Raw genomic sequence first — 21,808 nt, forward strand, 5'->3', positions numbered from 1 at the left:
TACACAGATACTAAATTATAAGATCTGTCACAAAATGCAGCATGCTTAAATAATTTTTAAAAGCTATTAATAAATTCTGAGTTGAAACAACTGTCTCCATTCTTTCTCACCAGAGACAGCTGATCAAAATGTAGTCAGCACTGAATGGCTTGACACAGTTGAGTTGCACACAAATATGGGCACATGACTGAAAAAGAGAGGAAACTTGAGGTTCTAATGGTTTCGTTTCTTTGAAGTTTAAGCTCAGGTTTCACCATGTGGCATTTCCGTTGTTCAGACAGAAAAATGGTCAGTGACATTTCAGACAATGAGAAGAGAATCTAGCCATAAAGTGTTCTTTGTCTGAGAATCGCAAGGATGAGTGGAAGAAGTGTGGGTTTTATGGTAATTTGCCAGAGTTGTGAAAATGAGTAGTCAAGTCATAAGTGATTGTCATTATTCATATCTGAACCCCAGACTAATGACATGTTTAAATGTCCTGAAGTCTTGGGTACACTTCTGTAGTTACACAGAGTGACTTAAACCTTGCAGCCTGCTTGGTTTGCATTCTGGGAATGGCTTAATGCTCATGGACATGGAGAGCAATCACACCCTTGGTCTTGCTCCAAATTCTGCCTGTAAGCCAGGTGCTCAGCTGCACAGAAAGTAAGCTGCATGTTAGAGATCTGCAGTTCTGTGTTGGGGTCATCAGGACTGCTTGGACCCAGTTGTTCAACTTTGAAATAAAACCCAGCATTTACTCTTGCAAAAATTTTGCCCCCTCCCCCTTTTTTTTAAAAAAAAAAGCCTTTATCAGTTGTGTACCTGAGGGTTTTTGCCCTAGGCTAACAAATGTCAAAGTAATTGTTAAACCTCTGTAAACAAGTCAGTGAAGTCAATGCTGAATAGCTGGGTGCTTAGAATAAGGCCAAGGAGATCTTTGAGGCTTCTGGTGGTGTTCCCAGGGGTTGTGATAGTGAACGCCTACCTGTGGGTGGGATAGGAGACAGGAGTAACTGACCAAATGCTTTTTGTTTGAACTCCAAATACTTGCGTTACTATATGTGCTACCTGTGAGGTCAGGGAAAGGGTGTTCTAATGCAAATGAAGGCCTTTTTTTTTTTTCTTTTGACTAGATCTCCTTGTGCCTCTGTACACTCAAGCCTCCATTTCCCTACCTCATAACCCTGGAAGATGTGCTGCTGGAAGCAGCCCACACAGAGAACAGGCCTGGATATTAATGCTTCACTTGTTGTAACTCTGAACTTGTGATTAGGAATGCAGCAAAAACTGTTATCTTAAGCAGCCCCATGTATATCTGCTGTGGCCAAGTTTTGATAAAGACTAAGTCATTTTTTTTCCAGCAGTCAGATTACAAGGAAAAAAACAGGGCAAAGGAGAAAAGTTGCAATCTTTTCTGGGAAGAGAGCTTTTCTTTATGAGAAAATGAGACATTCTTACAAAAGACAAGTAGGATTTGATAATGCCAACTGTAGGTTTCAATTATATATTTTCTTTTTTCTTCCCCCAAAGGGAATTGTTAATGCCATCCTTAATAACATCTAGAAGAAAATCATTTGCGTGCATGAAGGGGAAGGTGTACAGTGGCTCCTTGCAAGTATTCTATATTGCTGCCTGAAAAGGTAATGAAAAATCTTGTTTAGATATACACGCTTTCATTTTTTTCCAATTGAAATGGTTGGCTATATTTTTAGCTGTGCATTCATCTGTAATGTGGGATTTTTTACAGTGGGATTTAACTAGTGTTTCTCAGAGTCCAAACCAAACTGAGTTAATGCTATAACTGACATCTTAGCTCTTGTTGTCTTCAAAGGCCATTGGATACATTCATAAGAGATCCTCAGGTTGTCTCCTCTTACGTTTTATCTTGATATTTCACCTGCTTCACTAGGCTTTGGTGACAATTCCAAAGTATCAAGTCCCATCCTCCCTTCCACCCAGCCCACCAACAATGGAAATCTATTTCCCAGGGGATGTGCCCAGTGTCACCCTCCCTTTCCTTTCTTGGTCAGCAGCGAAACAGCCAAAGCCTTGACATTTCCAGTGCCCTGCAAAGAGCCTTGGCATTCAGTGTGCTGTGATGACCAGCATCAGATAACATCCCACTGCAGTCCTTGCAGTGGCTCACAAATCTGGGATGATTTCTCCTGTCAATTCCCTTCCACTTGCACTTCAACTCCATGTGGACACCTTAAAAATGGTGAGATGTGTCCTGTGAAACTATGCTACAGGAGTTGTTAAAGCTACTTTTTAAAAAATAAAATAAGCACTAGCTTTTGTTAAAAATGAATACTAATAAATAGACATATTGTTACAAGTGAAAGAGACAGGATAAGTTCTCAGGGTACAGGTTTCTTGCCTATTTGTAATAACTGCGTGTTCTAGGTAATTTAATTACTATGACTATATCAAATAGAGGAAAGAGAAATATGAAGAGTTCAAAGATGGAAAGTGTCTATAGTGGCCAAAGAGTAGTAATGAGTCACCATGTCCACCAGCATTTACAGGAACTAGAAAGCAGATAAGGCTTCATGCTCAATGTTTTTCAGTGAGATGTCTTCAGTAAACAGGCCAAACTAATACTTCTGTGGGATTATTTTTTTTGTCATCATGTGATTAATAATCTTCTTACTCCGCTTCCATCATTCTATTCTTCCAACAAGGCATGCAGTGAACATATACTGTTTTTTCTAAGTGTTGCATATGCACCGTCAGGGAAGAAAACAACAACAAAACAAACATAAGTAGTGATGGTCCTGATGGGATTACACACTGTGAACAGCCCCCGTAGATGTGTGTTCCAAGGTAGATGTAGTGGTTATCAGTTATTTGATGTACAAGAAGAATTTATCATCTTTTTATAAGAGTCTGTCTCTGGATGGTTCTGTAACAGTTGATTTTTTTGTCACTAATCCATGGTGATCTTTTCTCATTTTGATGGACACAAGAGCTTAATTTTTGTATGTTTTCCTCCTGTTTCATCTGAGGAATGTTTGCATTTTATTTTGGAAAACTATTTTTTTTTTTCTTGGCTACTCAAACCATCAGCAGTCTTTTCTATTAGATTGCCCTTGGGCACATTTACAGTTCTGCTGGTCTCGGCTGTAGTCTTTGACAAAACATCCATGGAATTACTTTTATGATAAGCATTTTGTGGGATTATAGAAATAACGAAAGTATTTTAAAAAGACTACATTTTTCTTGTTCCAAAACTCACCCAATTATCTGAATCTGATGCTTTTTTGGTTTAGATGAAAGGATAACAAATATTAATGACAATTCTTCTGTTTTCAGTTTAGGTGTTTTTTTTTGTTCTCAGCCAACTTCACCTTAATCTATTTTTAATTGCACAGTCAGTAAAACTGGCCTACTCAGCATTTAGCAAAGCTTTGGAAAACCATGTACACTCTAGGAGTAGCTGCATACTTTTGACAAAGATGATGGTAGTAACTGATATTCTCATTGAGGTAGTGCTGGAACATTAGGATTTGGCCACTCAAACACAGACTGTCAAGAGGCAAAAATGAAGCTTTATCAATACTGACTTTTGCCCTAGTCCTATAAATATCTTGCACAGTGAGCAACTGTCCTACTGTTGTCTAGCTCCTTGCTCCTCACCTTGTAGATTGATGGGGGACTGGTGAATGTGAATTCCCCCCCCCCCCCCCCCCCCCCCCAGATTTGGTTGCAGGGATCAGAGTAATGGTATTCACAATGTCTTCCCCATGTTTTCCTTCAGTGGTTAGTGGGATATTCTTTGCACTACGCCAAACCCCATGTGTATGACTATTTCTATTTCACAAGGGTATAACATGATTGCATCACCAGTTTTCACTCAATATGTCAGTATGTCAGCTATGCTCTCAGATAATGTGTAATTCCTGTTGAGCAGAAGATAGGGGAAGTAAATTCCATTATAAAGCTTTCTTTTTTCCTTATTGCTTTGCATGTCACTTAGTGATACCCCAGTCAATGAGGTTAAGCACAACAGACAAGAGTGGTGATGCTTGACTTGCATGCAATCTTTCAGAAGGGGTTGTGGTGGAGGGTGAGATCCACAAAATGCCCCCGCAAACAAGCTGACCTTGCAGAGGTGGCAAGGTAGCATTTGCCTTCCCATGCTGTGCCATACTCATGGGGAAATCCATGGGGGCCCTTGCCTCAGCTGTGGGCATACCAGGTGAACAGGTCACTGTACCTAGCCCTGCCTTGATTGCCTTGCCCAAAGCACACAGCTGTGCTACTTGGCTCCCTTCTTAGGCACCTGAAGATGGAGCCAAGAAAATGTGTTACGTGGCAGTGCTGCTGTTGGTTTTCTTTTCCCTTGCCTGTAGACATACACGCAATTTCCTTTCCAGCTCCACCCTTACCCAGGGTGGCTGTTACCAGCCCACTGCACTCACCCACCCCCTTCCCCTCTGTTTCTCGGCCTTTGGGACAAAACCCTTGGGATCAGGAGATGCTGTGGGGAAAACAGGGTGGGTGACTGGTGGCATCTGGAAATGGTGCTTCACAGCCTGGGGATGGGAGGGGTGGAGGTCTGGGAGGGGATGCTTTTGGGGGGGATCCACGCTGGGGGCGAGAAGGATGCTCGGGGGGCAACGTGCTGGAGTGGGGATGCTGCGGGAGGGGGGGCTGTCGGGAAGAGAGGTCTGGGGGTGGAGGAGGATGCTCGGGGGAAGGAGCTCCGGGCTGGCACGGGGATGCTGCGAAGGGGGCGCTTGCGGTAAACCCAGCGCGTTCCGGGCAGGGCCCCCCAGGGGCCGCGGCGGAGGCGGCGGTGGCACCGCCCGGCGGGGCGGGGGGACCGGCACCGGGGCGGGGGCAGCGCGGCGGGGAGGCGACAGGGACGGGGACAGCGACATGTGCCGCCGCGGGGGGACGGAGCGGCGAGAGATGGCCGTGCCCGGCTGGCAGGTAACCCGGCTGCAGGTAACCCGGCTTCCCTACTGTCCCCCGGAGTCCCTGCCTTGGCTTTAGGGGGGCTGCAGATGCTGCTTGTGCCCGGCCGCTTTGGTTCTTAGCACCACTCTTCGCCTTGGTTTAAATACGGAGCGACTTCTCTTTGAAAGAAGAAAAAATTAAACTGCTCGTAGGAGTCGGGGGTTTATGCGGTTTTGCTATTTATTTATTTATTTCATTGTGGCGGCCACGTTGTTTTTGGGCGTTGTTCTTATTGCCCTGGGTATCCAAGAGAAGTAAGTTTGTACTGGGAGGCTCGGGATTAACTCTGCGCGCTGCTTTTGCTTTGCAATGCGTGGCTTTAAGCGCTGCTGTGCATTATACTCGGACCTAAACGTTCAGACTTGTGTGAATGTTTTTTTTTCCTATGTGAGAAAGTTATATTGAAGAAATCAAAATTCTGCTTTCCCAGTCCCTTTTCACTGAACTGATTCATGCCTGTGTATATTTGTTTATTGGAATGGAGTTGGTTATTGACTTTAGTAAAAGATATAAACTACTTAAAACAAACAAACAAACATGATAATCCAAAACAAAAAGGAAAAAAAACATTCACAAAAGCATGTCGACATAGCAAAGTTGTTTTAAAAGCACTTTTAAGGGAGATTTAGGAAGTAAGTCATTTCGTTTGTTTGTTTTTAAAACTTCAGCAACCTGTTCATGTGCTTGTAATGAGAAAAAAAATAATTTTTCAGTGATGTTTGCACAGCTATGGCAACTGGTAAGGAGCTGGTTGGTACACTTAATGATATGAGTTACTCAAAGCGTGCTGGAAGCTGAATTACTGCTATGTGGCCTTAAGAAAATAGAAAATCTCACCTGGATATTTTTGCATTAATTTTTGGTGATTAAGTTGTAAAATTTGTGAAGTATGTTGCGGTGATTTTGGCTCGCTCTCAGAATGATGCTATTGAGTGGGTAGCTTTAGCTGTCAGGATGAATGGGAGCGTTTGAGTAATAATCCTATTTGTTTCATTTCTTGCTGTTGTTCAATACCAATCATAAAATAGCTTATCAGGCAAATAAGCTTTCATATGATGGAGTCTGAGGGTGGAATTGGCATGTGTAGTTCCACTTTGCAATAACTGTAGGAAGAAAAATTTAAAGAACATGGTGTGGAGAAGAAATTTTCATGTTGTTTCTTAAGTTTTTTTTTTTGACACACTTCATCATTAATAGGAATAGTGGTGTCAAAAGTATGCTTAACTTTGATTATATTAGAGAAGCTATCAAACTGTTTGAATATGTGTGCGTTTAAGGCATTCATTATGACACAAGACATCTACAGGGGCACCCGTGTACTGTCACAGCCAGTGGAGGTGGGCACCTGAATAGCACATGGGCACCTAAATAATGTGTTTTCCTGCAATTGTCCCCTTTGGCTGGAGCACAACATGGTCACAGAGGCCTAGAAGTGGTGCTTGTGTTGTGTGAGGTAATTGCTTTCACAACTAGATCAACTTCGCTGCAAGCTTTTTTTTTCACAAGGGCTTTTGCATTTAGTAATGTAAGCAGCTGGTTTCCAGCTAACTGTGCTGATGAAATTCCTTTTACTCGAACAGATAATCATTCAAAATACCTGCTCAGGCCAGAAATGCTCCTGAGGAGGCTGCATTTTGGATGCTGAAGCTCACCAGGGGTTGGGGCTTGGGGTGAAGATGCGTTTGGGCCTGAGTGCGTCTGGGGAATGAGCCTTGTCCTGGGACCTCTTGGTTCCCCCCTGAAGATTTACAGACGATGACATATCTCTGCTTTGGCTGGTTTAGTCTAAATAAAAGCAATTTGCCCATCCTCTCGTCTCTGAAGATAATTTCTTTTTGATAGCTGAGGGTTGTTTTGAGGCCTTCGCTAGCTGTGGTGAAATGTAACACAGGATGTATGTAGCAACTGGAGCTGCTGTTGTGACTAGAGAACCTCAGGTTTTATCAGTTTTGGTTATTTGCCCCTGTACTCTTAACTAATTTTAGCAGGGGGAGGGCTTTGAATTTTGTTTGCAGTGGTGTTTCTGGAAATGTGGGGTCTCAGCTCTGTGCTGCTGGGATAGGGCCTGCTGTCATGGGGGAGAAGGCGGCTTCACCTTAGGAGAGGAGGCTGAAGCATGCCAAACATGCCCTGCATTTCCTCTGCACCGGTTCCATCCTTGAGTGGAAAATTGCTCCTGATTTCCTGAGATTCAGAGGATTTATGTTGGCATCCTTCCCACATTCCCATTTTGCTTCCAGTTGTATTTATTAGACAGCATACTTGCGATAGAAGCCCGCTTTTAAGTGATAGGAACGCTTTTCCCAAATCTATTCCTACCCGAGTTAAGCAGTTAAATGTTCCCTGGGTCCCGGGGGACTGTTTTTCAAAATGAAATTGTTCTTTGCAGGATTACGAGGCTGTCAGAAGTACAAATGCTTTGAACACTGGTCTCAAATTGAGTACCAGTGTAACAGCTGCACCTGAGCATACCTGTTGATGCTATAAAAATCAAATGTTAGGAGCGGAGAGGATATTTGTGATTTTGGACAATTTCTGTCTCAATCTAGATTTTGTTTTGGTATTCCATGTAAATGATGGTCCTGAATGAAGAATGCAGGATCACGTGCAAAATGCTAAGAGAAACTGGGCTGAGTCTCCTGTGCTTGGTTGAATGATTGATCGCCTTATTAAATGCTTGGCAACTTCTCACTTGAGAAAATTAGGTTGGGTGTAACTACAGGTTTACAAGCGTTGCCACAGAGTGGAGTGATTGCTGTGTGGGCAGTTTTGGTCTAATTTAGGCAGCAATAATAAAGAAACTTTGTTAATGGATGCTTTGTTAGATGTGCTCCGTCTTCCCTGGGTCTTGTGTAGCATGCAAGTGGTAAGGCCCTATGGAGGCTCAAGTCTGTCTGTCCTGCCCCAAAAGTGCTGAGGACACCACCTGCCAAAGCATACCGAGCTGTCACCATGTGCATTACAGCTCACCTCTCAGTGCTGGGGCAAATACCTGCACATGCGTACTTTTATTTGCACTGACTCATCATGTAGCCACTCTGCATTGATGTAAAGTAAGTTCCTAGTCTAATTTTAAAAAGTATTTGGGAATTACCAGTTTTGTTACTGTTTATCAAAACTGCAGTCCTTACAACAAAATCTCACACAACCAATCAGAGGCAAGTTTAAAACACTTCAACATGTTTTTTCAATTTAAAAATTACTTATTTGATTACACCTAATGAAAGGTTGTGGAAAAGAAGATGTTAAGTAATTAACTTTTCTGGAAACATTCCTAGAATGTTTTTGGGCTTTGATTGTCTTGAACTACATTATAAATTCAGACAAATCAATTACCTCAAAAAAAAAAAAATCGTACTTTGTATGCCTGCTGTGCTTGCTAGTTAAGCTGTCCAGCTGTCCTGATGGTATATCATTAACTAGCCACCGTGATGATCTGTGCTTTTCAATTAAGAGGAATGTTTAGGGAGGATATGGTAGAAGTGGACAAAATCTGAGTGGTATGGGATAAATAGAGAGCAATTGCATATAATTTCACATAACCCAAGATCTTAAGTGAGACTAATGAGCAAAATTCAGTGATTTCTTTTGAGTTACTTTTCAATAAAAGGAGACTCTGGTTTGTACAAGCATAATTTATATATGGAACCTATCACCATAGGGCATTCCTGTTGCTTAACTTCTAAATGAATTTTAAAAGTTTTAAAGCAAATTCATAGAGAAAAAAAGTATGCTAGAACTGTTAATCACAAAGATGCAGGTATGATTTCTGGCTGAAGCAGCCCCTAAACCACAGATTCCTGGAAATCAGGAGATTATTTTGCAGGCAGAATCACTATATAATTTGCTGACCTTATATTCTTTTCGCTGAGCATCTGCTTTTGGTCAGAATTAGAGGCAGCTTATTGGTTTAAATCGATATTTGGAGCGATGCAGTCCACTTGCATGCTATATGGGATAAAAATTTGGATAGGTTATTCTCAGGTCACCACTACTTTGTCCAGAACATTTCCAGGCAAGTGAATGTTGGATATAACTTCAATTTTCAAGCTTAGGGAAAAACTACAGTAGCGTGCTTAATACTGTTTCTTTACATTTTGATCAATTGGCTACTCATAACATTCTGTTGAGAATGTGAATTGATCTGATGTTTTGCAAGGCTATATGGTAGCTGCAAATCTTCATTGTTTTATCACTCAAGAAGCAATTGGATTATTGTGTGAAAATCAGAAGAATGTTGTGATTTTATTTTTGATATGTTTCCCTTAAATGCATACTCATTTCTTTTTCCTTGAAAGAGGCTTTTTTTTTTTTTTTTTAATCTTCACACATTCAGTATGTTGACCTGTAGGCTTTTTTGTCTTTCTTTCTGAATCTTATGCCACCTCCCCTAAGCCCAGCGTCAGGGCTGATAGTGACGAGTTGTGCCTGTGCTTTCCCATTGACTTCAGCTGCTGTCTGCCTAAGGAAAACAGACCCTTGAGCTGGGAGTCTTCAAGGCTGCATGTGGAATTCGTGCTGGAACATTTCCAGCTTGGTCATGCATGTTTCCATCCTCCCCGTCGCCAGAGAGAACCTCACGTGGGTAGGTGGGATGCATGGTGCGACCACCTTTTGTATTACAGGGTTGCCTCTTGGTAATACTTTCTAATGGTCCTTAACTAAAACTAGTTAGCTTGAAGGCTTTCTTCTTGGTTAGAGTATGGTGAGAATTGGAGTTAATTGACACGGAGGGTGACTTTTCTGCCTCCTGTGGTGAGTGCTTGTTTCCTTTGTACTTACACAGATGCCCGTTTGTTAGTTTGTTTTCACTTTCCCACAAGAACAAGTTAAATACCAGTAAAATAGTAACCAGTAAATACCAGTAAAATACGTTTAGAAATCTTTTGTTGTTGCTTTGTTTGCCTTCTGGGCCAGGGGAAAAAAAAAAAAAAAAGAAAAGGAATATCTTATTTATATCCTTCCTTTCTGGGAAGTACTTGTACCCTTGACTATTCTTCCTGTTGCCCACTCCTGCGAACTCCATTTGTAAATTCTGCTTCAGTGGAAATTTTAGTTTAGTACAGACTTCATTATTTTTGGAAATTCTTGGAATTGTATAGCTTTGCTCTGTTAAAATCAGAGACGAGATCTAATTCGGAAATAAGAGTTCCAGCTCCATATAACACCGTAAATTAAGACGCAGCAGCATCTCTGTGCTCCCTCCAGTATTTACTAGTAAACACTTTTATTCCTCTTTGCTCTCTAACAGATTAGAGCTAATCTAGAAGTAAATTTTGTCTGCGGTATGATATATAATCTAGGTTGTTTGATAATCTCTTTAATAGAGATGAATGAAAATGTGATGGCCATGCTAACTTATTTAAGCAGGCATTTGTCTCTAATGTCATTGATGTGGAGGTGGTGATGATCTGGAGCTGTCAACGAGGACAGAAGCAGATGCTCTGAGCTCATATAGTGGCTGTGAAATTTTTTTATAAACCTGGATCATTTGTTTTAAGTGGGAAGGGTTTATCATGCTCTGGCCTTTGAAATTTTATTGCATACACATTCCCCTTAATGTAAAATCCTAGTGAACCTGATGTATTTGACAATTTCAAATTAAAATATCCAAATGAATGAAGCAACATAACTCGGCTTTCCTGGGTTTCAACTGGAATGTTTTCTGGCGTTTTCCCTCATGGGAAACATCTGCAGAAGCAAATGGCAAATCATTAATGTTCATTCAATAGCAGGCTTTGTTCCAGGTTTATTGTACTTGGAACAATTAACTGTAGAGTTTTGTCTTTTTTTAAAAAATACAAATATTTGTTCTGTTATATATTCTAGTGGATTTCTTAGAAGTCTTGCTGCTTTGAATTGATTGTACTTCTGTTAGAACAATCTCCACGCTCAAATTTGATAATTCAATCAAGAAATTGTGATAGTATCTCCATGGTTGGAGTGTGATTATTGTTTGTGTATAAGTGGCAGCATTATGTTTAACTTTGTAAAGCTATCGTTAAAGATGTAAGTGGCAGCATTATGTTTAACTTTGTAAAGCTGTCGTTTAAGATGTAAAGCTCATTACGAGCTAGGCGAACATATGAGTTTTGAGTTGGAGCCTTTCTTCTAGTTCAGGAAAGATTCTGGTTTCTAACGCCTACCAAATGATGCATTGTAGTAACATCTAGCAAAAAATCTATCTAGCCTTTGAAAATAATCTAATGAAAGTTGAGGAAGATTGAGCATTCATCTACTTAGGTGCAAGATTTGAACCAGAAACCTCCTAATCTATTTAGCTAACTGCGGGCAATTCCCATTTCAGGACGCTTGTCAAGTGTCAAATTAGTGACTCTTGCCCATATCTGCTAGATGCATATAAAGGGAATCTGGATAGCTCTTAAATCCATTAAAAGTGTTACTACATCTTGGAAGTTTTTTTTTTTTTTGACAGCTGTTGCAAAAGTTTTGTTTATGAGCTCTAATTTGTTTTAATCCATGAGCAAATACAGGAAATCGTATGATTATAATAGCCGAATTAAAATGCCTTTTAGTTAGTATTCACCAGAACTAAACAACGATTCATCAACTCTGCTTTTTGTTTGTTAATTATAGGCAAAGTTATCATACTTCATGCACTTAAAATTTAGTTTGAGAATATCTGAAGCGGACGTGGTGATGACAAGTGGACTGGTCAGTTTGATTTGCACTGAAACATCCTGCTTGGAGCCATGTGTACACGAAAGGAGAATTAAGAAAGCCCCACAGTGGTAACAGTGTACAAACAAGCAGTTGGGCAGCATGAGAAAGGTGCTGCAGGTAGGCTGAAGGGAAGACGTTTAAAGTTTAACAAAATTTAAACATCACCTTCCTGCCTATGACAAACTTACCCCAGATGAATCAAGGCTGAGATGTTTTTAAGGGCTGTGTAATGTGTTTGTGGTTTTTCATGATAAAGAGTAATTCGATTTGGAACATCTTCGTGGGCCCACCACCTGGATACAGCATGTGGCTGCCAGGTGCTCTCTGTTTGGATCTAGGATTTGTGTTCTTCAGTCACTCTTGTTTAATCAAAACGGAATAAAATCCTGCAAACCCTGGCTCTGAATAGACCATCTCTTGAATAACAGTATTTTAAATATTTTTATGTTGATGTTTAGGTGCCTCATGCCAACAGACGAGGTAATCACCCCTTCCCTTGATGGTGTACAGCGAGAATGAATAATGCTTTTAAAGATGCTCTCCAGTTCTGCCATGAATCACTGGCCCATATCAGCATTCCTCAAAGCACAGGGTGTTTCCTTTGTCCCTCTTTCCCAAAAGGCATTTAAGGGTGGTGTGAATGAGGACTGCGTTGTGCTGAGGATGCTGAAGTGAGGCAGGCATTGGGATATCGGGCACTGCTGTGTGATACCTACCTTAGCCTTAACTTTGGGATGGCCCTAGCAGCTGGTTCTCTGGCAGTCACCAGCAGGGTATGCAGTGTAAAATCAGAGAAGTCCTTACTGGGTCCCCAGAGAGGACTAAATACTTTGCAAAATTCTGTATTAAAACCAGAAAGCGCTGAAGAAAATTGCCCGTGACATCTTATAGAGTGATCAGAATGCTGACATAATGTCAGTGAGCCTAATTCCTGCAGAAAAGCTGCCTGTAACTGCAGTGACGGAAAAGATGTGCAAAATCAAAACTCCAGAGAGGGTTTGTCATATGAGCCAAATACATTAGAAGAGCTGAAAAATTAAATTTTAAATGGCTGTACTGTAGTGTCGAGGCTTTCTGAACTTCTGCAGCTAAAGTCCTGGACGTGTTGCTTCATCCTCACATGGGAAGGCAGCAAGCTCTTCTATTTTAATTTTAACCTTTTTATTCAAACTTCTAATAGTTACTGGAATTACAGTGTGGTTTTCTTGAATGATGTTAGTATTTAGGGGCTTCAGCTTTAGGAAAGTGAAAACCCAGCGTGAAGACTTAGGAAGTGTCAGTATGTAATTTGCTAACAAATATGAGTTAATTTTACCAACTTTATCTGATCTTCTTAATGGGAAAATCAGGCTGTAACAGAACCCAGAGACAAGTTGCGTTTCTTGTGCCAGGAGGCTGTAAACTCAAATGGTGTATGGAAAGATAAACCTCAAAGCTGTTTCACTTCTGTGAGAAATGACTTGCGTTTAGAGAGACCTATGCTGGCATACATTTAGTTGGTACAATTAAAAAAAAAAAAAGTTTAAAGGGATCATTGGGTTTATGCTGACATTTGGGTACTGAACATTTTACTGTCATGACTTTAGAGGAACAATGTGACTTTGTATTTTTAGTTGCATGCTTTGGCTCCTTCATGTTTAAAGTACTGAGTTATTGTCTGTCTGGGATAAAATCCATTCTGCAGAGCAACTTCTATGAATAAGTAAGTAGCATGGAGATCCTTTAGTCCAGGCTAAAGGTGTACTGATGCACGTGCTCGCTTTTCCATCGTACAACAGCCTTGCTTCTTACTGAGAAGCCAGGCTGGCGTAAGCAAGAGAAGTTTTCTTGGTATTAGCGATTAGTTTATATGCATCTCTTTTCTACATTGTTTGTAACCAGAGTATATATTTTGCTACTTATCTTCATGAAGTTAGCAATATAACTTGTCTTAGTCTCCTCTAGATTACTGTCATTTTAAAAGCATAACTTACTACTGATTATTAAAAATTTCTCCTAAAATAGCCATTTTTCTACCTGGCAATACTGATCCTTACTGCCATGTAGCCAGTAAATGCAAAAGCAAGGCTTTCAAAGATTTTTATTTTCAGTAGCTGTTCCCTAATAACTTTCTACACCTGCCTTACTATTTTCCTTAATTTCTTATCTCAGGATCTTTTGTAATTGAATTTTGGAGTAGCTGAGCCAAACTATGAAGCCTACTAAAATGTTCGTGTATTGGCTATATGCTTAAATTACGATGACTGTAACATGGGCATAAGTGTGTTCTGCACAGTCAGAGTTGATTTCTTGGGTATTTGGGAAACATTGTGTCTTCCAGTAATCCCGCCCTAGAAGAATATGTCCATGAGAGGGTTTTTTTTGTTTTGTTTTTTTTTTTGTCTCCCTTCACGTAAATACTTGTTTATGAAATTTATAATCTGGAGGTCAGAAACTTACTTATTGTGGCTATGAATAAGTGTCCTCTGAGTGGAGGGTCCGATGACTGCTTTGTTGAATGCTAAAGATCTGTTCTATTCTTCATTTGGACTTCCTTGTGCTTCTCTCAGGCTCTCTGTTTCACTTGTGGTCATGGTGTCGTCCATCACACATCTCTGTGCTGTCAGCTAGTCACAAGATGCGCTTCGGGTTGCGTGACAGCCCGAGAGATGGCACTGAAATGCTCAAACATTTGGTTTCACCAAAGGCTTCCTAGGAATTTTGTTTCTGAGTGGCTTTTCCAGTCGCACAGCTCCAGAAACCTAAATGCAATGATTTGCTGTAAGGAGGCTGGAGTTTTTCACAGAAATTGAGGACTTTTACCAATGAGATTTCCTCATTCAGCAACACTGACACATAAACCTCTATTTTCTTGAGTTGCCTTTGGCCTCCTGCCTTTATGAATTAAGAAATTGTAAAAACACGGGGTGATTTTTATCTACAGGTATACCCAAGCCATGCGGTGATGTTAAATGTGAAAGGACACTTAATCATACAGGTCAGCACAGATCCAGAGTAATGTGACCTCTCCTGTGTACCTGGCATTCACCGTGAGCTCCGGCCCTGGCACGTGCCACGTCGCTGCTGGGAAGAGGGACACGTTGCTGTACAGAAGAAAGGTGGCATACTGTAACAGCTGCCTTACTGCTGGCTTTTGTCCAGCTCAATCCCAGTTAGCATCAGGCCATTCCTTCTGATTGAAGGTGTTCAGTTTATGCCTCTCTGGTAAATAGTCCTTAAAGAATCATGCAGAGCTTTTTTTCCTCTAGGGCCACTGAGTTTTGACGAGTAATTTGACAATTCTGGTATTTATTTAGGGAGCAATGCAGGAACATGCACGAGTAATTTGCGTATAAACACAAACTTTTTTTTTTCTTTTTTAATGTGACTTCAGTCCTAGTAAAAGGTACTGGCTCACTTGGCCTCCAGTGGAAATGAGTCTCCAGTTTCCTTCCTAGGTTTGTTTTCCCTGAAAATTATGAAGAGGCACGAGCTATTTCTGTGAACCTCTTGTTATAAAAATATACCTTTTGTTATGAGAGAGGTGAACGAAGGCTCGAAGGAGAGAGTGAGCTGGGAGGAGGCTGCGGGGCTGGATTCCTGCTGGAGCTCCTCCAGACAGGCACTGGATCCTTCACCACACGGTTCCCTGCCTCGCTCCTCATCTTGAATCGTTCCTCACGTAAGCCCTGATAAACCCGCTATTTTTCTGTTTATTTTATAAGGCCACTTATCTCACTTTTAGTCAATTACTACTGACTTCTGCCTTCACCTTTCTGCTTGTCAGCTTGCCTCTTCCCCTGCTCTTTGAGGTGCCCTGCTCCAGGCACCACCTTTCCAGGGATCACCTGGTAGGGTTGGGAGCAATGAGGCAAGTTAGAAAATATATCCAATGGGAAAGAAACAACCTGCCTGCTGGCTTGGTCTCTGCACGTGGCACCGTGCCTTCCGAGGGCAGAATCTGTTGCTCCAGGATCTTTCTCGGAGTCTGGTTTGATGCGCATATCCCCTACTGCGATACAGGGCTGCAGGAGACAGATCTTCATGCCCAGGTGTCCCTGGGAAGGTCTGGTGCTTGGCAGGTGATGGCACTGTAAAAAGAACATATCCAATTGTCCCAGCTCGGTACAGTCCTATGAATTAGATTGAGAGGGGCCTCTGGCTTGCACAGGTACAATTACAAGTGACAATATTTTGAAGGAAGCTGAAGGAGTGGAAGGGACTTGCGAAATATTTTTAGAAAAATGCACCCAAACACTTCCTCCTTCATTTCCTCCATGCATACTCATTTTTTCTTCTGTTTTAGAATACACAGAAACAAACCGAAAGCAATACTTTTACAAGCTGGAGTCAGGTGCAGGTTTTTTTTCAGTAACTTTCACTATCAGATGCTATTTTGATATGCTTGTAGCAGCTGGTTGTTCTGTTACTTCTTGTTGTCTGCTGATAAATGTTGAGAAGAAAGCTCTCCAGATTGTGCAAAAGAGTCTCTGAGTAGTTGGAGCATCCCTGTGTTCCTCTATTCTGTGAAAAGTGGAGGAAGATGTGTGCTCATTTCTTGTTTTTGCGAAGGATGAAGCTCATCGTGTTTGAACCAATTAAAAAATGAAAAGGCGAGCATGGAATCCAAACGCCCACAGCTGGAAAACCCAGGGACCTGTGGAGGATTTAGGTAGAACAAAAAACATAGCTAAGAAGAGCCTTATTCAAGATGCTTGTGTTATCTGCATGGAATAAACAAGCTTTTTGTAAGATTCATATTTACCTTTAATATTATTTATGTCTTTCTACAGCAAAGACTGTAGATTTCTTCCAGCTTACATCAAGAAAATAAGTTTGGTTTCTTTGGGGGTTTCTTATTTCTATTCAAGCACTGAAGCATGCAAAATTGTCTTTTATGAAACACTTGCACTAACTTGTTTGACAGCATCAAGTCACATTTTTATTTTTAAAATTTACCCTTGCAGTATGCTTTGCAAAGGAATCCGTAGCAATAGAAGAGCAGAATGTGCCTCAGTGGACTCACGTTATTTGAAGCCCTGCAAGGGAAGCTTAAACCCAGCTGCAGTGGTGAGGTTTGGAAGCTGGCCAAGGCATGACCCTGCTTTTGCAGCAAGCCGCCTGTGCAATGAAGACGTTAGCTACACTTCAGCAGTGTGCTCCCTTTGATGCTTGTTAGTACTAAAAATAATTCTAACACTGATTTCCCCGGGGTAATTAGCCTGTGCAGAGTCAGACTGAGATTAGACTTTTTCTGGTGCCTTGGCAAATTTTAGCTCAGGTATTCACCCTGTGCTGTCGGACAGAGATGCAGGAAGAAAAGTCTGTCTCACTTGTTCTGTGTTGTGATGTAGCTCTGTAATTCAGTGGCCCTTGGTAGCTTGTGTGATCGCAGCCAGAGGAGCAGCCACAGGTCAGCCTTTCATTTCGGACTTGTTTTACCTGCGAAAGAAGTGGTCGAAGGTGTTGATAACCTAAGGGACATCCTGCCCATGGTGAAGTATGCAGTTTTCTTTTTAATGTTTTAAGTATCATATATGAGCATAACTCGTGCTGCATTTGGAGGGTTCCAGGAGAAACTGGTAGCTCTGAGCAAAGCGGAGCTTTGTGGAGATGTACAGATATTTTCTTATCTCCGTGGTTGATGATACTTATGATTAAGTATTGCATTTCCAGATAAATGACTGAAATAAGCCACTGCAAAGAAAGAAGCATAGGTTTATTTTTCTGAAGTAATTCTGCTCTCAGTTGTAAAGCTTCATACTGGATTGAGGTTCCATACACAGTGCTGAGAAAAACCTGGGGCACTTTATACAATGCTACCGAAATAACCAGCCTGTACGTACAGTTGTTTAGCCAGCAGAGAGCTTTTTTCCTTATATTTTCCTTTTTTTTTTTTTCCTCCCAGGGAGGAATGGTTTAATTTGTGGCTCCTAGTGCTGATGGCTGGGATTTGTAGGAAAAGTGTAATTAGCTTTGCTTGAAAGTTGTGTAATGTAGGTTTTATGCCAGTGCCTGCTGTGCAGGCAGAGATTAGGGTGAGCATTTTACACCAGAACAGCCAGAATCAATGGAGGTTTCATAGCGAGGGAGTTTTGTTAGTTGTTGTCCAGCGGGAACCTATGTTAAGATGCATGCAACTGAAGAACGTCTTCCTAACAGCCTGTAATACACGTTACCCTTTCCACCTACACTGAGTTGAAACGTTGCCCAGCATTTGGTTGGAGCTGAGAGCATACTGACTGCATTACAGATTATCAACATCGTTGGCACGCTGACTGACCCAACGTTCGCACTTTAACTGGAGAAGTAAATTGAGCACAGTGATTACCGGATTTATGAAGGTTGTAATAGCGGCGGCGGTGTGCTCAGTTGTGTTTTTATCTTTTTGCTGGCTGTGAGGATGCCTCTGAAAGGCTTTAGCAGGGAGCATTTCAGGGGTGCTTCAGTGGGCATTAAGCACTTTGGGTGTGCAGAAAATGATTACTTAAAGTGAAGAAAGACAAACGTATTCTGTAATTTCCAATATTTAAATCAATTTGGTTTTGTTTCCCTGCTTATTTGGGATATTGTTCACTTTTATAGTATTTTTTGTCATGTAGTATTTCTCACTTGTGTCTCTTCTGGCTTCCTGACAAGGCAGTATGTGAAGTGAAATTGCAGGATGATTTCTCTAGGCTTTCAATGACTTCTGAAATCTCTCACAGCCACCTGTTAGAACACCTAAAAAATCATATAACTGGATATTATAACCACTTAAGGGAGCAAGTAGAGTGTGTTACAGTGAGAGAGACCAAAACATTATAAAAAAAAAAAAAAAAGTAATCCTGAAGACTGTAGTTAGAAGATACTTAAGGGAGAATAAAATGCGAGAAATTAGTAACATCAGTCAGATGGTGAGCTGTGACCAGTTTCGCTGTCATGAATCTTTTCTTTCTTGCTCCTACTGCCCCCCAAAAGAGGAGACACAGCAAAAGAACAGGGCGTAATAAAAATGACAGGTGCAATCCGAAAGTGTCTCTCTGAAGGAAGAGATTAAGCTATAGGGATTGCTCTAAGCTTTAGCAGCATATTACAGAGTAAGCTGAAGAAGATAGACTTTTTTTTTTAAATTTATATCTTATTACATAACAAGGAGCCATTCAATTAGAAACAACCAAGTTAAAATTGATAACAGGAAATGTTTCTCTCGGAATATTGTTTGCAGCTCTATAGTACAATGTGCCATTGATGCAAGGAAAGAATAAAGAGGCCACGCTCAGACCAGCAATTTGGCAAAGTACGCCTTTCGCCGTGGCTGCTTGGGGAATGTCGGGTGATAGGCTTGGCACCAAACTTCTGAGGCAGTGGAAGGAAAAGGAAAAGCTGCTGGCCTGTGGTGGATAAGGAGTACGTGAACAACGTATTGACGCAGAGAATAGGCTTTTTACAAGCAATGGGGAATTTCTCTCTCTTTAAAATGATGTGCTTCGGTTAGTGCTGCTCAGTATCGAAACGGAAAGCGGAGGAAAACTCATGGAGGTTGAAAGAACAGACTGGCTTTATTAGCGGTGTGGTTTAATGTTCACAAGAGCTTGTGTGCTCATTCAGGGAGACAGCCAAACATGTGAATGTGTGCATTTGGGGTGGGTGTACCCCCAAAAGCCTGACACCCCTGGCTCCAGCACCACGCCAGGGTGGTGGTCCCCGTCCCTCATCTTCCACTGATGTCTCTGGGGCATAAATTTCTGCTCATGGGGGTGGTTTTGTGTGTTTTTTCTTTGTGAACTGGGGAAGTGAAAAAAGTGCCAGGCTGGCTGGCAGATGTCAGAGTGCATTTGCCCTTCAGACTGTATTTACCCTTTTTGTGTAAAATCAGAACACTTGCAGTTATGTATGTATTTTTGTGTATTACAACAGTCGTTTGGATTAATTTGCTTGTCATTACAGTATTTATAAAATGAAAGTTACAGTTGCAGCAGGCGTGTAGGTGTATAGGTTTGGAGGTGGAGTATGGCCAAACCCCTCGGCAATCCAGGGCTGGGCTGAACAGCTTCTCCTCTGGCCTCAGTTCAAGCAGCCTTGTGCTCCTTCACACAGCAAATATCGCCACTGTTACCCTAGCGTGGGAGCTGCTGGAGCCATCCCTGCTGTCCTGACCAAAACCCAGAAACTTTTCCCCTGTTTTTTTTTTCCTTCCACTGTCTGGCTTGAGGAGGTGTGCTCGTGCTAGGTTGAATGCAAGTGGGGCTCAGAAACACCCCATGGTCCTCTGACCATCCTTGCTGAATGGGCATTTATATTAGAAAACAACTAGAGGAATGTAGCTACAAAACCTACAGGAACTAGCCTGCTGCTAGGAAACAAAATCTCAAAGCAAACAAAGTAAAAACGACAGCAGTGGGCCATCAAAACGAGAGGGGTGGAGAATAACAGGAAGGGAATGGGAAGCAGTAAGAGCCTTGGGAGGCGAATGTTGTGAGCTGGTTCCTGCCTTTATCCACGATGGCTTCGCTTCGGAAGGCTTCTGGGCAGGCAGAGTGGAGACCACTGACAGGGGACCGGTTGTTTCAATGAGTGCCAAGAGTGGTATTTCGTAACGTTTTGTGCAACTGTGTTTACCCTAGTAATTTCTCTTGAGGTACAATGCTACCAAGAAGGCCTGCAGCTGCCTTGTCAAGTGTTTATTTAAAGAAGGAAGAGCCTAGGTGAAAGCTATCAGCCTAGGTGAGCAAGTTGAGCCATGTCTCCTGTGAGCTTGCACCGGGCATCAGGTGCTGCTTCACCATGGGCATCCCTGAATATCTGGTCAAATGTGTTCAGGTTTGCGTTTATTTCTTTTATCCCCGGTAAATATGATTCAGACATTTGTTTTTGCTTTTTGGTGACGTTGTGAAGAAAAAATAATTGTAGTTTGTCCACGTGCACTTTGATATTAGGTCTGTCTACGGGAACTAGGGGTGAAAATACTGTGTTTAGCTGATGTATTTATACTAGCACACATTCCTATGTGGGCAAAATTTGATATTGCTTTGTTGAATGCATGTAGTGCTACAATAGCTCATTATTTTTTGTATTGAATGTAACTATTATGATAGCAAGCATTTATATAGCAATATAAATGAGGGTAGGAGGGATTGCGTAGCTTTTCTTATGCATTAATACAGTTAAAGACTTTTGTAGATGCCTGAACACTGCAAATATGGTGGGGATAGTCATAAAATTATTTAAATAAGTTATTAAGTAACTGCGTGTGCAACCTCATTCAAATTAATGAAATGTCAGAGTAGATGTCTTGGAGAGCAGACAGTGATTTTTCTATCTGGGTTTATGCATCAGTTGTATTTCTATTGTCTGCTCTGGTATTTTCCATCAAGATAGGGTAATAATGGGATAAGTTATTTTTGGTCAGCTAAGCAGTTTGGTCAACAGTGTGCATTTAAATGCACTCTGAGTTTTGGAAGCAGAAGTATAGAAGTTAACAGGTATCCATTGCTAATGATACAGATATGTGCTATAACCTCTGTGTGTCCTTGCGGACTGTAAGAGTAAATCTGCAGGTTTCATCATTTTTTTTTCTTAATGAGTGTGGATGATGGTTTGACTGTCTTTGCCTTACAGAATAAGGATGGTTGCTCAGATGCTAACCCCAAAAGACCCAGTCTGTGACGATATTCCAGTGCACAGAGGCGTCCATTCAACCATTGCCTTACAATGCAGATTCAGTAGGTGATTTTGGATCTTTTCTTCTCGCCCTTCACTATTGTATAAGTGTTCAGCATGAATCAATTTGAAGACAAGACTCCACCAGCAGGTTTTCAAAATGTGTGATTCCTTCTGTCATTTTTGTCCTCATTTTCTCTGAACTGCCTTCTTTATGAGGGAAATTAATTCTTCAGAGGTGACTTCTGCTGATAGTGGGTAACATAAGGGTGTATTTTGGGGTGTCTTAGTTGGGCTTTCTAATGTTATAGGTGTCCTCTTCTGCCTCCTTCACTTAGTTTGTGGTGCTGATTTTCATGTTGTGCTTGTCCTCTGGTAAGTCATGGAAAAATCCTCACAGTCTAAGAAAGAGCAAAGAAAATGTACATAGACTGAAAAATCATCATCAGAAATCACAGTGACAGCTTTGCCACCATTTTTTTTGTGTGCTAGCATTATTATGATTTAAATTCCATCAGTAAATTTTGTACAGAAGCAGTTTCAAATGAGAGAAATAATT

At 41.3% G+C, this 21,808-nt stretch overlaps 1 protein-coding gene across 6 annotated transcripts in view; it reads left to right on the forward strand.

The window, feature by feature from the left end:
* Positions 1-1,518: 1,518 nt before the first annotated feature.
* MCTP2 (multiple C2 and transmembrane domain containing 2) overlaps positions 1,519-21,808 on the forward strand; it is a 124,716-nt gene continuing 104,426 nt past the window's right edge. The window contains exons 1-2 of one of the 6 annotated variants that reach the window (XM_040569825.1): positions 1,519-1,622; positions 21,208-21,315. Coding sequence is in view for 1 of the 6 variants with exons in the window: in XM_040569822.1 (XP_040425756.1) it covers positions 4,864-4,917 (54 nt within the window). In the remaining 5 variants the exon portion in view is untranslated. Of the gene's footprint in view, positions 1,623-4,821; positions 4,933-19,380; positions 20,410-21,207; positions 21,316-21,808 lie in introns of those variants that run through there. The other 5 variants (XM_040569823.1, XM_040569824.1, XM_040569826.1 and 2 more) reach the window with 5 other exon arrangements.

The sequence above is a fragment of the Cygnus olor genome, chromosome 11, assembly GCF_009769625.2.
Source record: "Cygnus olor isolate bCygOlo1 chromosome 11, bCygOlo1.pri.v2, whole genome shotgun sequence".
In the NCBI taxonomy this organism is placed as follows: domain Eukaryota; kingdom Metazoa; phylum Chordata; class Aves; order Anseriformes; family Anatidae; genus Cygnus; species Cygnus olor.